Raw genomic sequence first — 16,393 nt, forward strand, 5'->3', positions numbered from 1 at the left:
CCGATGGTCCAATAGCCTTGCATTCTACTTTGATCGAATTGCCCAATGATACAAGCCAGAATCGCGTGATAAATTTAAAGCCACACTTGGAAAAGATGTGGGTGACCAAGTCGAATTGCCATATATTGGACAAGAACTAAAACACTATGGGGAAGGCTTCCAGGGCAAATCGTTCATTATCACTGAACAGATGATGGAGCTGCGGAACAAATTCTCCGTGGATAGCGATGGTCCAATCAAGAGGGTATTGGCTGGACTGATGGGTGTCGGCAAATCCTACCTTGCAATATTCCTTGCAGCAAAAGCGTATGCAGAAGGCTGGCCAACACTTTATGTCGCGAATGCCGCTGCACTAGCCAAGTCGGCTGTCGTTGTAGCAACTAACGAAATATGCCTCCGATCCTTTGTCCTTAATAAGGGCCTGTTGACTACTTTAGGCCTTGAAACCTTGATGCCGGACGAAAACTCTAAGGACGATCCCATAGTTTTTGCCGTCGAGATAATTTTGTCCAAGATACTTTGTCAAAAGAGCAAGAAAACTCTCGTAATCATTGATGAACATGGCGAACTTTTCCGCAAGGACAATGGGTAAAAGCCTGACCTTTTGAGCCCATGAATGCACCTAACTTTATGGCCCCGGGATAAGAATGGCGCTCGGGTTGTCTTCACAGGGACGGTACATGCTTCACATGAAAGAGTCTACATCTCGTATGACATCGAGAATTGGGTGGAGTTTGTTGGGCCTTTATCGAACAATATCTTCGACAGGACTCTATCTTTGAGTGTCTTGCCATCGAGGGATGCCGTAATAAAGGAGGTAGAGAGAGTAACCAATAATGTCCCAAGAGAGGTCGTTAAATTAATAGACTATATTGGTGATGCCAGCGGACTTGATGACAGTACCATTCAACAAAGGATCGGCAGATTCGAATCGGAGCGGTGCAACACATTCTATAAAAAATCAAAGGAATACTTCAATACACTCAGTGAGGGCCAACAAAATCCTCAACATTCTGCTCTATCTGCAATATTTCGCCCAGATATACGTGGGGCACTGGACCTTAAGGAGAAATTGAACGAACCTAAGTTCATTGATCTTGGCTTGATTTATCGAAGTTGGATTAATAAGAGAGTTGAGCACTATTTCTTATGCCCACCGGCAGAGGAGGCTCTCCTAGACATATAGAGAGAGGCGCTACTCCCTAAAGATTCTATTAATGCCCTGATGAATGAGGACTTGGATCCCCACGAGTTTGAGGGCTTGTTGTTCCAAATTTCCGTTCGTTACAGGGTTTCTTCAACCATTAATTCACGTGCACGATTAAAATGCTTGTGGAATATTTCAGTACCATGGGTGTTGAGGAACATTGGTACTCCTTTGGCCTCAATCACTTCCTCTAGCCTAAAGCAAAACAAAACACCTTTCCAGCTCCTTTTTCGCTAGAAGAATGTTGCCAAGTCTTCATTCTAGTCTAATAATGGTTGCCATTCGAGGATTTAAAAAACCGATTGATTGCAAGCTCAAGTCTTTGTCTCTAACAGCAATAGTATCAAGACAAATTGCTAGGTGGCATGCCCTGTTGCATATATTTTTCTTTTGTTCGCATGGCATGTGGGAATATGATATTCGTTGAATATCTTTCTGTTTGTAAAGATATAGAAATCTTTCTGATTACACAGTTAACAAATGTAGTAGTTTTTGGTTTTGAAAAAAAAAAAAAAAAAAAAAAAAAAAAAAAGGTACAGGTATATATCCAGTCATCTTCTTGTTTTTACGTGTAGAAAGAACAACTCCTTCTCAGCCATTTCACCGCCAATGAACGCGTAAATATTGGTCGGAATCTGTCCTTCAACAAAGATATGAACCATCGTAATCAAAAGATAAATCAACGAACGAATATTTGAAAGCCCGTGCCCTTAACAATATTTGATAACCATGACAAACTCTGATAATGTCCAGATTAAGAGTTTTGTTCGCTGCAAAGATAGTCCTTGTGCTTACTACCTTTAAACATACTTGAGACAGTATTAATATGTGCACTGTGAGCGATCCGTGAGCCATAAATCCAAAGGAACAATCGAGGCGCCATTACCAACGTGTTACATTTCCCAGCTCCTCCGAAAGGAGTCTTAAGTTTACTACGTTGGAAAAACAATGTTCATGGATTCTGAAGTAACACATCTTTTGTAAAGCAGGTTTACTTTATTTCGTATGACTTATCATAATTCTGCTATCAAATAATGAACCCTTTTTTTTTTTTTTTTTTTTTTTTTTTTTTTGTTTACAATTTGGCCCTTGGTGCATCGACGACATCCTTAGGCTTGACCGTATCGTCCTCTTTACCACCCTCACCATCATTTCCAACCAAGCCCAATTTGCGCATCACTTCCTCCAATTCATTCAAGACTGTCACATCTTCGATCGTTGCTGGGACCACCAACTGTTTGTTCTCCAAGGATTTGCCTGCAATGATATCTCGAATAGTCCTTCTCAAGATCTTTCCGCTCCTGGTCTTGGGCAATCGATGGACGACATATGTTTGATTATAATTTGCAATCGCTCCCAAATTGTTTCGAACCATCTGAGTGACTTGTTTCTTAATCTCCTCTTCTGACTCGGTCACTCCAGACTTCAGGACGATTAAACCCATTGGTACTTGACCCTTCAATTTGTCTGACAACGGTACCACACAACATTCTGAAACCGCCGGATGCTCCGCCAGGATCTGTTCGACCGATCCTGTTGACATTCGATGTCCCGCTACTTGCATGATATCATCCGTTCGTGACATTATATGCACATACCCATCCTCATCTATAATCCCTGCGTCTCCTGTATCATAGTAGCCCGGGAACCTAGATAGGTAGCTCTTGTGGAAGCCTGAAGGGTTATTCCAAAGCGTATGCAAAGCGGATGGCGGTAAAGGAAGTTTGATCACCAAGTTTCCAAAATTGTTCGGTCCCAATTCTGTGATTCGATAACCTGTAGCTGAATCCTCGGGTTCTGTCAACACTCGAACATCATAGCCAGGCAATGGCATGCCTGCAGATCCATCCCGAACCGCAATCGGTGTAACTTTAGTTCCATGAGCATCTTCCAATCCTTGGCAAGCTCCTGTGACTGGGGATCCTGACTCGGTCGACCAATAATTATCCACCACAGGTTTTCCTCCGATGACATGTCGGAAATGATCAATCGTCCCTTTATCGGATCGTTCACCTGCCAGGAATAACCCTGTCAATGACCTGAGATCGTATTGCGCACTCAATTTAGCATGCGGATCCTCACGTCGAACCGCTCTTAGAGCTGTTGGGGCAGTGAAGAAGGTGTTGACTTTGTACTCTTGAATAATTCGGAAGAAAGCGCCCGCGTCAGGTGTTCCAATCGGTTTACCTTCATACAGGACTGTAGAGCAACCCATTAACAGTGGTCCATAGCAGATAAAACTATGTCCAACCACCCAACCGACATCACTAGCGCAGAACATTACATCTCCAGGTTTGGAACCAAATAGGTTAATCATGCTAGCCATTGTCTGCGTTGCATGTCCACCATTATCACGCACCACACCCTATAATAATTATATAAACGTGCAAAATACAATCGTATAAGGTATACGGTGAAGATATGGTAGGCACAAGGAAAAGTAGGTAGGCTTGTTTAAATGAAGGGGGAAAAAAAAACACTATAATCTCAACCAACCTTGGGTAGCCCTGTGGTGCCACTAGTATAAAGAATATACAATGGGTGTTGGCTTTCAACAGGGACATATTCCTTGAATTGTTTTCCTGCAAGACGAATGCGCTGCATCTCATCATGCCAGTCCAGGTCACCACGAGCAGGATCCAAGACTGCGCGTCCTGCCTCACGCTGGAAAATGACCCTATAAGCTGGTTTATGATCGCTCATATCGATGGCCTGATCAAGCATGGCTAATAGATAGAATCACAAATGCATATTGAAAAAGTTCAGGATGAGAGGATTTCTTATTTTTTTTTTTCCCACGCTAGATCTGGATAGCTCACATTGTACATTTTTTTTTAAGTAAAATACTTTTGCCTATTTTGAATACCTTTGTAAGGCACAATTCTGTTAACCTCAATACCACAGGATCCCCCGATAATCAGTTTGGGCTTACTGTCATCGATACGCTTTTTGATCTCTAACGGAGCAAATCCTCCAAAGACAACCTAACCAAATCATTTTGATAAATGATTATTAGGGTCATAAATGTTTCTCGTTTGATATTTGAGACCGAGGCGAGACGATATTAATTTAAACTTTTGATTGTTCCAAACTACTGGTCCCAAACTTACACTATGAGTAACTCCTAGGCGGGCACACGCAAGCATCGATACCAGCGCTTCCGGAACCATGGGCACTGAAGAATATAAACCGAACTTTAGCAATTGAAGAGAAAATAAAGAGGGAGGGAGAGAGGGAGCAACATTCTTCACTTGAACATTTGAACGAGTTTTTTTTTTTTTTTTTTTTTTTGCTTACTGTAGATAAGAACCAAGTCTCCTTTTTTAACACCATGTGAGGCAATGAGACCTGCACATGTCTGGACTTGATTCAACAGTTCTTTAAAAGTGATGGCTCGTTTCTCCTTACTCACAGGAGAATCATAATAGATCGCAACCTGTTGGCCTCGACCTTGTAGAACATGTCGATCAATCGCATTAAAACACGTATTGAGCTTCCCATCCTTGAACCAAGTATAATCCATAGGTGAAGAAGGAGGCGCAGGTGTCAACACCTTGGAATAAGGAACATCCCAATGAAGCAAGGATGCAAAATGATGCCAATACGTATCTGGATCATGAATTGAGATTTGTTGAGCTATACTCTGCTGATGAGGTTCCATGGTGTTGGGGGCAGTGATAAGAAGATGGAGGAAGATGGTTCGTGGAATCCAAGGCCGGAAGTGCAGATGCGGAAGTAGAACAAGTTGGAAAACAGTTTAGAAAGGTGGTTTGTAAACGAACCAGAGTACTGAAGGCAGGAATGAGTGAGGAATGGGGTGTTGGATGAGATGCTGAATGAGGTGCTGAATGGGATGCTGAATGAGAACGGCAATAAAGAGAACAACCCGGGGGAAGTGTACGAGGTGAGGAAATTGAAGAAGAAGGAGAAGAAGAAAAGAAAGAGGAGCTTTTTGTAACTGTGACCGAGGCTCGAGATGTGACAGACAGAGCAAGAGTTGGGGACATTTGTTACGTGGGCCGAACACGCGATTGTCCTGTGTGCGGGGCAGTTAACATATTTTGTGGAGCGTAGTCGGATGAAATAATCGAGAGCCCGAATTGGCCCAAATCTCTCGATACTGTTGTCTTCTCAGACAAAAACGACAGTGATCGAGATAATGATGATGGTGCGGACATGAATAATCGCGCTTAGTGCCTCTGGTGGGGTGGCAGTGCTTCTTTATTCATAATCACGGTCAATCTTATGGTCCTGGATGTACGCATCAATGTTCTATTTGGACAATAGACAATGGCTCCTCGCATCCCATGTGTGACCACTGCTTCTGTAGCAGCCGTAGTGATGCGTGTTGCCAGGAAGTGGTTGTACGACATTCGTTTGGAAATGAGCAAGGAGATAAAGAGAATTGAATTGGAGGGAGAAATGCAGACTGCTGTCGTTCGTTATTTCATGTGTTTGAAAGAAGAGAGATAAAAGGCAAACAAACGTTTATAGCGTTTTCACACATGCATTGCAACAAGAAGAAAGAGATGACAGTAGGGCAAGCAAGTTGGCGAGTAAGACAATGTCATGGTCATGATGAAGTTTGTAGGTCAATAATAGGACCGAGCGTTGTGTGTGGTGCAACAAACAGATCAAACATACATCTCTAACATGAGCCTCGTAAACATCCTGTTTCTGGCTAGAAGGTCCATCACTCCAATAAAAAAAAAAATGAAAGAAACAGGTGGACGATCCATAGCGTTTAAGATAAGGGGGAAGGCAGCTATCAACTGTACTTTATTTCCTCTTGTTTCTTCTCACAGATCTACAGGTAGGTATTGATCTTGTGAATCATCGAATAGATCATGGCTTGGCGTGAACTTTACGGGGCGCCTTCCAAGCAAGAACTTTATCATTGGAGTCATTAAATCCGTCTCTTCGATGGGCTATCAAGAAGGAAAACAAAGAAAAAAAATATATGAAGTGACAGAAACGCATTATACTTATTAATACCATCAATCGATCAATCAACTAATCAATCAATCAGTCCATGGAAATATCAAAATAACCCCCGTACTGATCCTTCTTGTAAAGCCTTTGCTCTCGCTAGCGCCCGGTAATACTTTGGTATAAAAGCTCGTGAGGCTTCGTCATGGATGCATCGATGTGTGCAACTGGTGTTACTGGTGCTGTTGCTGGTACTCTTGCTGCTGGTACTCTTGCTATTGGTGCTGCTGCTGTTGGTGTTGTTGCTTTTGGTACTACTACTTCCGCTGTTGTTGTTTTTGGTGCTGCTACTTTTGGCGTTGCTGCTTTCGGTGTTGCGATTACTGGTGTTGCCACTACTGGTGTTGCTATTATCGGCACCGTCGTTGCTGTTGCTGCTGCTGCTGCTGCTGCTATTGGCACCATTGCTGTTACTGGCACCGTTGTTACCACTACTACTTTTGGTGTTGCTGCTACTGGCGTTGCTGCTACTGGTGCTGCTGCTACTGGTGTTGCTACTATTGGTGCCGTTGCTATTGGTGCTGTTGCCACTTGCGCTGTTGCTGCTGGCATTGTTGTTGTTATGGGTGCCATTACCAATATTGTTGGCGCTGCTTTTACTTTTATCATGGCCTGTGCTTTCATCATGACTCGTGCTTTCAGCTGCATTAAGGATCCACCTTGATGGGATCTCTCTTTTCTGAAGCGCGCTCTCTTCAGCTGACTCAGATGTTCCTAATGTTATGTCGTTTTTCTGATGTGCACTCTCCCCAGCTCCGGTTGAATTGTTAGGGGACCATTCAGATGATCCAAATATCGGCTCCACATTCCCTTTCATGAAATTAAGGAACCATTCTAATGATCCAGATACCTGACTAATATCCCGTTGCCCAATCTCTTTAATGGCATTAAGGATCCATTCAGGTGGCTCGAATGTCAGCCCATAACTCTGATTCTTGCTCTCGCCTCTTGAATCTGTATAATCCCCACGTTTCTCCCACCGAGGAACTTGCCAGGTTTGGTTCAAGTTCTCACAGATACGGATATGTCGTGAAAGCTTTCTCTTCTTTATTTTCCTCCCGTCCTCATCAATGTTTTCAGTATTGGTGCTGTTTTGTTGGGCAGTTGCTTGTTCCTCCTTTTCCCCCGGTCTCTCGTTAGGCTTCTCAGGCATTCCTAGATTAAGGTTATAAAAGAAATCAAAGGCGGTGTTGACGGTTTCAAGAGTGACCCCGGAGCGGTTAAAGCGATTCTGACGTCGGGCGAGCGCAGTAGCCCTCTTCAATCCTTGCTTCCTTTCTGATTCGACGAGCTCACATAGCTCGTAAAAAAGGTGGAGTGATTCTATGGGCAAAAAAGGTGGACATGAGGCGGTGCTTGTGTTTTGCATGGCGATGCTTGGTCGTGGTAAAACAAAAAGTCGTTTTTGTGTGAAAAAAAAAAAAAAAAAAAAAAAAAAAAAAAAAGTAAGAATGAAAAAGAATAAGATAAAAGAGAAGAGAGAAAAACAAAGAGAGAGAGAGAAGAGCGGCAGATCTTGTTGAAGAAAGCAAAAAAAGCAAAAGAAATGAAAAAGGATCGCCAGCAAATAAAAATAAAAAGTTTGCTCACTGATCGACATGGACATGGTCCAGCCTCTTTAATGATCGACAAAATAAAATGCTGCTCCTTCCCGTGGGCGCAGATCTCCAAACCTTATTATGTAAAATGCTTTTATTAGAAGGAAAAAAAAAAAAAAAAAAAGTAAAAGGAATGCGCAGAAAAGAAATATATAAAAAGAGAGACAGAACTGCGTTTTTTGTTTTTATTTTTGATTCTCTTTCTCTCTCATCCTCTCCCCTCCAATACCGCCGTCCTTCCTTCCTTCCCTCATCTCCTTCCCCTCTTCATCCTCCCTTCCTCATCTTTTTTTCTTTTTTTTTATCCTCATCTCCATCTCATTTCATTTCATTTCTTCTAATCCAACTGGGTATGTTCTTTCTCTTCTCTTCTCAACCAATTATCCGTTTTTATCGTTTATTTTTTAATTTTATTTTTTTTTTATCCAACCAAATTCATTCATTCTCTCCAGGGGCAATTTTTACTCGTGTATACGATCTCGAAACGGAATCTCATCAACTCACCATTGCTTTACAAATGCATTCTTAGGTTTCTTTTTTCCCTTTTCCCAATGAAGTTTCCAACTGCAGCTCTCTTGGGCGTCTTTTCATTGGCGCTTTCCTTTACGCCAACATTTGTCCAGGCGTGCGAACGTGAATGTCAGGTGAATGTCTCTCGTGCCTTCGCAGACAAGTACCAAATCGTCTCGGGTGATTATTTCACCCTCCTTAACAGCAAGGTCGAGAAGAGTCTGTTCTATGGTGTTCCTGTCAACGATCTGCTGTCCTCTGTAGAGACCAATAATGCTATCAAGTTGATCCAAGAGTCCGTCGTCAAGGCCCAGAATGCTTGGGATGTCACTATTTTCCAAACGGTCTTTGACACCATCTTCAAGGACGAGCCCAAGTTCAAGGGAGATTGCAATCACCCCTATCGTGTTAAACAACCCCCTCTAGGTGTCAATTGGACCATGCCTGATTGTCATAATATGGACTACATCTGTGGTAACCCACCTTCCATCTGTCATTTCATGCCCATGATCAAGACCAGGATCGTTAAGAAGCTGATGATGCAGTTGCAGGCCCGTGTCGATGGAGATGATTCGGATGTCTATATCAACTATATAGGACTCGCTCTCCAGACCCTGTTGACTCAGCAACCGAAGTTACAGACATACTCTGCTACTCTGCACGGAAACTTGAACCAGGTCCTGGAGGAGCTCAAGCAAGATTTGATCCAGTTTGCAAATGAGGGACAATGGAAAAAAGAATGGGATATGGAGATCAAGATTCTCTTGCTGACCTTCCCATGACAATATTTTTTCCTTTTTCCCTTTCTTTTTCCCTGATATAATAATATGATATAATATAGTATAATATTTATTTATACAATATAGTATAGAATAATACAATAGCATTAAATAATAGAAAAAAGCTCGCGCTGTGTCTCGTGATGGAATCCTTTTTCCCTCTTATTTGTCCTTCCGCTTGCTTGTGTTGTGTGGTGTGACAAGAGTGTTTTCCGTTCACTTCAGCTTGGAAGCCTGGATGATTGTATCACATTCTAGTGTCTCGCTTTTTTAATCCAGACTTTTGTCTACCTACATGCACATCTTACACTGCTTTTGCTCTGCCTCCGCTCGTTTTGGGTTTTGGTTATTAGTTTTTGGTTCTAGACTATGAGACATGAGTGCCGAGCCGATTCTCAAGATCTAAACTCATCCTGAGACAGCAATTTCAATGTCCACCTTCAATTTGTTCATATCATCTAATCATCAAGCGCGTGACAGGCGGCCAATGAAAGGCCATTTTAATTTTTTATTTTTTTTTTATTTTTACTTTTACTTTTATTTTTATTCACATTGCTTTATTATTATTTTATCTTTCAATCTTATTTTATATTCCATTTTTTATTTATTTCCCATTTTTATTTTATTATCCATTTTTATTTATTTATTATTTGCGGGGTTGTAAAAAAAAAAAAGATACAAGGTGTAATAAAGAAACATGTCGACTATGTGTTGAAGGTATAACTGTATATAATAAGTTGTTCATACTTTAGGAATAAAATAACTCGATGGATGGGAAATAGTTTACTTTTTTTTTTTTTTTTTTTTAGCTTTTTGCTTTTTGCTTTTTTACCATTGTTTTTGTTGTTTGCAAGTTAAGTTAAAAGTAGATTTGTAATGTCGTAGTCAATCAGCCAGAGTAAGATTAAGTTCCTAGATTTTGCTTTTTTTGCTTTTGCCTTTTTTTTTTTCTGTTCACATTTTAACTCGAAAGGGTGTATCGTCCACAAAAGCTCCATGCTCCCTTGATGCTACCAGGAATCCCTTATTCACAATAATCGCTCCACACACCTTCGCCATCACCAGCTTTGCTGTCCGGGGTGGGTTATTTCCATTGGTCACCAAATGTGTACACTTGCGTTTCCATTCATCATGATCCTGACTTATATCCTCCAGAACAACCCCCCCAAGCTCCTGGATCGTCTTCTTGAACTGCCCCCGATCAACCAGCGAAATCCCTGTCAACATAAAGTAGAATCGAGGGACCGGAAGCCTTTGCACCTCCATGTCTTTTAAGGGCAGAAATAAGAGCAATACCATGAACAATAGCAATGATGGTAATTAAAAAGTAAAAGGAGAAGAAGAAGAAGAAGAAGAAGAAGAAGTAGAAAGAAAAAGAAAAAAAAAAAGCGACTGATAAGCATTCGGTTTGAAAACTTACAACCCCTCTCTCTATTCCCCCAAAAAACTATCAAGCCTGCAAGAACCTTACCATGAGAAAGAGCTTCAAGGCGGCTACTCGACGCTTCGCGTTGTATTGGTTTATATGTTTTGTATCCAAGCGATTCCAATAATGCCCGCTTCTTTTCTCGACCTTCAACATCGACCCAGTACACTGCATCTTCACCATATCGCTCTGAGGACTTGTCAAAATAGTTTTCAGGAATACTCGATCCATCTCTCGAAACATCAGGCGTCTAATGAAACAAAACAAACAAACAAAAAAAAAAAAAAAAAAAAAAAAATTGAGAAATACAAAAAAAAAACAACTCATGAAATCAAGAAAAAAAAAAAAAAAGCTTTTACCTCACAAATGCCAGAATGGTCCATGTCCGTAGTGGATAATTGAGTACCTCCAGGGGTTGGTAGCGGTCTTCGTCGTCTTTTACCATTGTTTGTACTGCGGGTCATTGTAAGCATCGGCATGGGCTGCCAGATAAAGCTATCCGAGAGCCCATTCCCTTCTTGTTGAGTTGCCATTGGGCCACTAAATGTCACTGGTATCGAGATATCTAAGCTGGCCGAGGATGACATTGTATCACTTCCAAATATCGCACTCAGCGCTCCTGCTGCAGTTCCCTGAAACGTCTGTGTCGGGCTGGATTGTGATCCAGTCCCATGCTGATGGGCTGCGTATCCTGTACTGGCTGCTCTACCAAACCCTATCACAGGCGTCTTCTTACCAGATCTTTGTGATGGAGAAGTAGATCTCGAAGATGGTAGGACCGCTAGTGCTGGACGATCCTGTGGTGAACGCAAATGGGTCGTAGTAGTCGCTAGCGTTAAATGCCTTCCATCATACGTCTCCGGATAGTCACGCTCATCTACTCGCATCCTAGTCTCATCACACTTATAGAGCCATTCGGGTGAGACAATAAAGGCGCTATTGCGTTTAGCGTTCTTAAGATCCCGCTTTGCATCCATCGTCGCTTTGCCATTGTGTATCAAATGAGAAGCAGTAGAATTATACTTTATAATAAGGCGTGCACCCATATCAGTAACCATATCCTGCATTTCACGGTGATCTCCTAGGACTCGAGTAGGTAAACAAATGACAAGTCCCGCTAGTGGCCTATTGGATGATCCTGATTGTTGGACTTGACTCTGGGTGAGGTTGGAAGAGGAGCTGTTTGATCGAAAACTTTCACCATTTTGGTAACCGTTCTCTGATTGAATCCACCCTGGACTATCCTGAACCTCGGTTTTCATTTCTTCAGGCTCTTCTTCCTTTAATAAAAAGTCTTTGAACGGTACCGCCTTCCCCTGGTGCCAATATAAATATAGGTATCGATATGTATATATATCAATACCTTTTAGTGAGCCAGGTTGCTTTAATGAATCGTGGTCCCAAACATCATGATGCTTTCTGGCTTTAATGAGCTTACCTCTTCAATACATCGTTTAAGCCATTCCATTCTGACGACAGGTCGACCATGCTTGGCCATATATTCGTATTTGGGTCCGATAGGAGCATCTGCAATAAGCACATCCGTTTCTACGGTATGTAACTTGTCCAGACAAACACCCCCCAAGATCTTAATCGTACGCTGGATGTGACGATACTCTGTCTCCTCCATCTGACTAGCACTAATGGATATTTTCAGATGCTCAAAGCCTTCTACAGGAATATTCCTCAAGGGTTTGAACAAGAAATGATCGCTCCGCGGAATCACCCTTTCCTCTACTAGCGACCTCTCGAACCAACAGATAGTCATGACAACACCACGGAGACCCTTTGCCTTTTCCCATGACATAGACAATGGCACGATTGTTCGTACCTGTGCCTCGGTTGCTTCTGATGGTGGGCCCTCTGCTGCATCGAAATATGTCCCACCATTAGCAATCGTTTCTTCCCGGATCTTTGCCTCTGCCTTACACCCGTATGAAGTGATATATAATCCCAGAAATATGTTTGAGGAGGGTGCCTCCTCTTCTTCCTGTAGCGGTTGGACATCTAATTTCCACGAGTTTTCTTGTGTTGTTAGCGATCGCTGGGTTGTGGCTGTCATAGAGAGATCAACGAGTGCATCGGATAGTATCCCCGAGACTGTCCTAGCAGCCAATCCTTGGCGTGTTTGTCGTGGTGAGAGGTTGGGTGGTGATATTGTGGATGGAAGATCTGCTGGCATTGCAGGATCACGTACAGTCTCCTTGGACACTATAGTGTTCGATGAACTATTTGAAGATACAGATGAAGCTGAGACCCGTATTTGTGGACGCGAGGTTGGATCATGGGCGCTAGTGCTGCTACTGCCAGTCGAAGTTTTATTTTTGAAAGCAGGATCTGTGGTCCATGTGCCAGAACTCCCAGAACGTGTACGCCTGGGCTGACCATCCTCACCCCGTTGGAATGGTACGATATAGTCTGATTCGGGAAGAAGTCTCCTTTCCCGGTTTGAGCGACGTAACCAATCCATGTGCACGATATATGGAAGAGTGGAGTCATCATCGAATAATGCAAGCGTGCTGTTAAGGTTGTTGGCATTCATTGTGGACAAATATCGGGTAAGTAAATGCGTTGGAGGGAGGACATTTTGGCATGTTGCGTTCAAGAGAAGAATAGGGAGGGAGAAGGAGAAGAAGGGGGAAATAAAAAAAATAGAGAAAATACATGCCTTGGACTCAATTCATATGATGGTACGAGGACATGTGTGACCTCTTGTGGATCATATTCTGTAACATGAATCCCTCCTGTGATACGAATCATTTTCTTGAGACGTGTTACCTGTGCATCTGGAATGGAAGGGCAAAGGAAGATCTGGCAAGCCTCCAGAAACATTTCAGCTGGAGGCTGGATTTGTCCATCATTAATATTATCCTCTGGGTTAACGTCCTTTGGTTTTTCTTTGGCGCCCTGACCATTTGCCCTTTTCCCGCCATCTATATCATTAACATAGTGGATACACCGTTGAGCGAATGAAACTGTATAGATGAAGTGCGATTTTGCCTTTTATCTTCTTCTCCTGGTTCACGTGCTACGTTACCTTCTAGTAATGCTTTGTACAGAGATTCATCCGCACGCTCTAAATAAATTAAAGTGAATCAAAAAAATGACATGTCCTGATAATCAGTATCTGATATACTTGAAATATTCGCCTACATGCCATTCTCCTGATGAGCAAAGACGCCAATACAGATACTTTTTCTATTCTTTTTAGCATGATACCTTTTTTCGCCAAGGTGTCGATAAACCATTTTCGTGTTACACATTGGATACCCCACTGCAAAGCCGATGTGTATTTGTCTGTTGGAGAATTTTCGCAGATCAGATGTGTGGTCGAGTCTTTCAGTAAATCCTTTGTGTATTTCCCTCCATGCATGATTGTCGCCTTTTGAATATGCTGCCTTACATCTACATTTATAACAGGATTTCAATGATGTTTTTTTTTTTTTTTTTTTTTTTTTTTTTTTTTTTGCTTAGCCCAATCTTTTTGTCTAACAACGACGACAGCAACAAGAGCGTATTCTGATGAAACATTAAATGCTAACCTGCTGGAAACCCTGTTACACATATTGAGCATCCTTTCAACGGCCCTGTTAAATACTTTTCTGTGATCTGTATAATATGAATGGGACAATCAGATATTAATGATATGGTATGATTATTTTTTTTTTTTTTTTTTTTTTTTTTTTTTTTTTTGCTTCTCGTCCAACACCGTATGAAACAGGGGGGGGGAAAAAAAAATACCTCCTTCAAGTTGACAATTTCTCCTTTGCTCCACACTGTATACAACTGATCGATCCATTCTGGAGTAACAACTGGGACACCTAATTCAAATGCTACCTAGTAGCCAATATATATATATATATATATATATATATATACAAGCAAAAAATAAGAATAAAATAAAATAAAAAAAAATACTATCAATTGATTTTTGTTCTTAATATGTTCCATACTACTAATGCAACAATCCTTCAAATTGTAAAATGTCAAAGTAAGAAGCGCGCCACGATCAATCAAGTGAGTTTTATCATTATTACCTTATACTTTGGAGAGCCAGCTCTTTTAGCAATCAAATGTGTAATATCCTCAGTCAGATCAAAACTCACTGTTCCGCCTAGAGCCTTGATTTTTTCATTGACAGCATCCTTGAAGAACCCAGGGAGAAAGAAAAATAAAAGATATATATATATATAAAAATAAAAAAAAAAAACAAAAGATAAACTGTCAACATCTCATACTGAATAGAGATGAATGTGACAAATAGGTGATATGCTTTTTGCCAATGTACCCTCTCCTCCTTGGCCAATCCAGTATAACAAATAAGTGTCCCATGCAAGGGCAGTTTAGGGTTGGAGAGAGCCCCAGATGTTTGCGAAATAGGGTGTCCCTGTGATGCCTGTTGTTGAGGTTGTTGTTGCTGGTGCCGTTGTTCTTGTTGAGGTTGTGGTTGTGCCGGTTGCTGCTGTTGTTGCTGTTGTTGTGGCTGTTTCTTTGGATGAGATTGCCGAAACATGTCGCATGAATGCTCCCTTCACCCCCCTAATGAATGAATACGATGTTGTGTTCGAGCTTGAACGACAATGAACAAAAACAGAAAACCATGCGAGGAAATAAAAGAGAGCTGGATGGAGTGTTGTGCGATGTTTTTGTCACAAAAACATTCAAACGAAAGAGGATACTTCGCCTGCCCTTTGGGATGATCGAGTTGTCCTTTGGCGCAGCTTTATTTAAAAAAAAGAGTGAAAGACGTGTCTGAAAGAATAAAAAAATAAAAAAACAAATGTGACTGCATTGCTTTCATATAACCCACTTTGAGTTGAGCACCAATAGCTGTCCATCCAGTGGAATGCACTTGTGAGAGCAAATGCATGCCAATATAGCCATCGAAAAAAAAAAAAAAAAAAAAAAAAAAAAGTTTTTGCTTCGCCACCTTTGACACGAGGAATAGATATAAACAGGGCTGTATCTAATCATCGAATCGTGTGCACATACCTCGATGAGTTTGAAAAAAAAAAAAAAAAAAAAAAAAACTACGCGCATAGTGCATAGAATCATTGCCCCTCCTCACTTTATGTTCTAATCCACAATACTCTCGACGGTCAAAACCTAGTGCATAGATTTATTTATTTATTCTTTTCTATCTCTCTCTTTTAAAGCAGAAAAAATGATGGGATGCTACATTACCCGAAAGATATATGTATCTGCTAGCGTGTAATTGAACGCGAAAGGAATGTTTAGTAAAAAAAAAAAAAAAAAAAAAAGCGCCGCACAATATGGAGCACAGCGCAAGGCCAAACCCCAGTTTGCTTGGCCTTATAATTGAACAAACAGGAGAGAAGCAGGAATAAAAAAAAAAAAAAAAAAAAAAAAAAAAAGAATGCGGGGTGACCTTCCCATTTTTGTGTAATATGAAAAAAAGAAATGCGGGGCAAATGAATGAATGAATGAAAGTAAAAAAATCTTTTCGGAACAAAGATGAATCTTGTTCTACCAAATAGGCTTGTTCATACAAAGATTCTACTATTCACAGAGCGTTTTTCTTTTTCTCTTTTTGTTCTCCTTTTCTTTTCGATATTCGGAAGAAGATAGGAAGAACTGCATTTACATTGTTTAATATTGTGGCGATAAACCTTTCCCCCTCCCCACACGATTGAACTACTGGAGTGCGTTAGTTAAACATGATACCGTATTAAAATGTAGTAAACATGACATTCTTCTGCTTCATGTTTGATGATATTTACACCCAGTTTTTTTTTTATATTTCATTTTACGTCCATCCGTGGCAATGCAAGCATTACTGCATTTCCATTGGCTCAAATATGCGGAGAGGGGAGCCGCAAATGGCAAAAAAAAGCCCCAGGAAAAAAAAAGAAAAAGATCAAAC

At 41.2% G+C, this 16,393-nt stretch overlaps 3 protein-coding genes across 3 annotated transcripts; 1 reads left to right on the plus strand and 2 right to left on the minus strand.

The window, feature by feature from the left end:
- Positions 1 to 2,282: 2,282 nt before the first annotated feature.
- Positions 2,283 to 5,168, minus strand: BCR41DRAFT_426667 (AMP-dependent synthetase and ligase; the record flags this gene model as incomplete). Its single annotated transcript, XM_022030758.1, has 5 exons — positions 4,505 to 5,168; positions 4,318 to 4,382; positions 4,074 to 4,191; positions 3,704 to 3,933; positions 2,283 to 3,572 (listed from the first exon to the last, which is right to left on the minus strand). The coding sequence occupies exons 1-5, from the start codon at positions 4,866 to 4,868 to the stop codon at positions 2,283 to 2,285; spliced, it is 2,067 nt and encodes a 688-aa protein (XP_021875623.1). The 5' UTR covers positions 4,869 to 5,168.
- Positions 5,169 to 8,013: 2,845 nt separating this feature from the next.
- BCR41DRAFT_364637 (hypothetical protein) lies at positions 8,014 to 9,191 on the plus strand. Its single transcript, XM_022026053.1, has 2 exons — positions 8,014 to 8,144; positions 8,247 to 9,191. The coding sequence occupies exon 2, from the start codon at positions 8,346 to 8,348 to the stop codon at positions 9,084 to 9,086; it is 741 nt and encodes a 246-aa protein (XP_021875624.1). The 5' UTR covers positions 8,014 to 8,144; positions 8,247 to 8,345; the 3' UTR covers positions 9,087 to 9,191.
- A 722-nt stretch (positions 9,192 to 9,913) lies between these two features.
- On the minus strand, positions 9,914 to 15,247 carry BCR41DRAFT_426670 (hypothetical protein). Its single transcript, XM_022030759.1, has 11 exons — positions 14,798 to 15,247; positions 14,547 to 14,654; positions 14,251 to 14,346; positions 14,052 to 14,118; positions 13,729 to 13,914; positions 13,547 to 13,585; positions 13,178 to 13,442; positions 11,948 to 13,028; positions 10,869 to 11,825; positions 10,555 to 10,759; positions 9,914 to 10,351 (listed from the first exon to the last, which is right to left on the minus strand). Exons 1-11 carry the CDS (start codon positions 15,020 to 15,022, stop codon positions 10,038 to 10,040), a joined length of 3,543 nt encoding a protein of 1,180 aa, XP_021875625.1. The 5' UTR covers positions 15,023 to 15,247; the 3' UTR covers positions 9,914 to 10,037.
- Between the last annotated feature and the right edge of the window lie 1,146 nt (positions 15,248 to 16,393).

The sequence above is a fragment of the Lobosporangium transversale genome (assembly GCF_002105155.1).
Source record: "Lobosporangium transversale strain NRRL 3116 chromosome Unknown BCR41scaffold_74, whole genome shotgun sequence".
Lineage (NCBI taxonomy): Eukaryota > Fungi > Mortierellomycota > Mortierellomycetes > Mortierellales > Mortierellaceae > Lobosporangium > Lobosporangium transversale.

Bases quoted from the DNA above. Each gene is read 5' to 3' on its own strand.
- BCR41DRAFT_364637 (XM_022026053.1), top strand. From the start codon at position 8,346: ATGAAGTTTCCAACTGCAGCTCTCTTGGGCGTCTTTTCATTGGCGCTT.
- BCR41DRAFT_426670 (XM_022030759.1), bottom strand. From the start codon at position 15,022: ATGTTTCGGCAATCTCATCCAAAGAAACAGCCACAACAACAGCAACAA. The intron at 14,655-14,797 runs GTACATTGGCAA...GGGTTCTTCAAG, and splicing joins GATTGGCCAAGGAGGAGAGG to GATGCTGTCAATGAAAAAAT. The intron at 11,826-11,947 runs GTAAGCTCATTA...TATTGGCACCAG, and splicing joins TTAAACGATGTATTGAAGAG to GGGAAGGCGGTACCGTTCAA.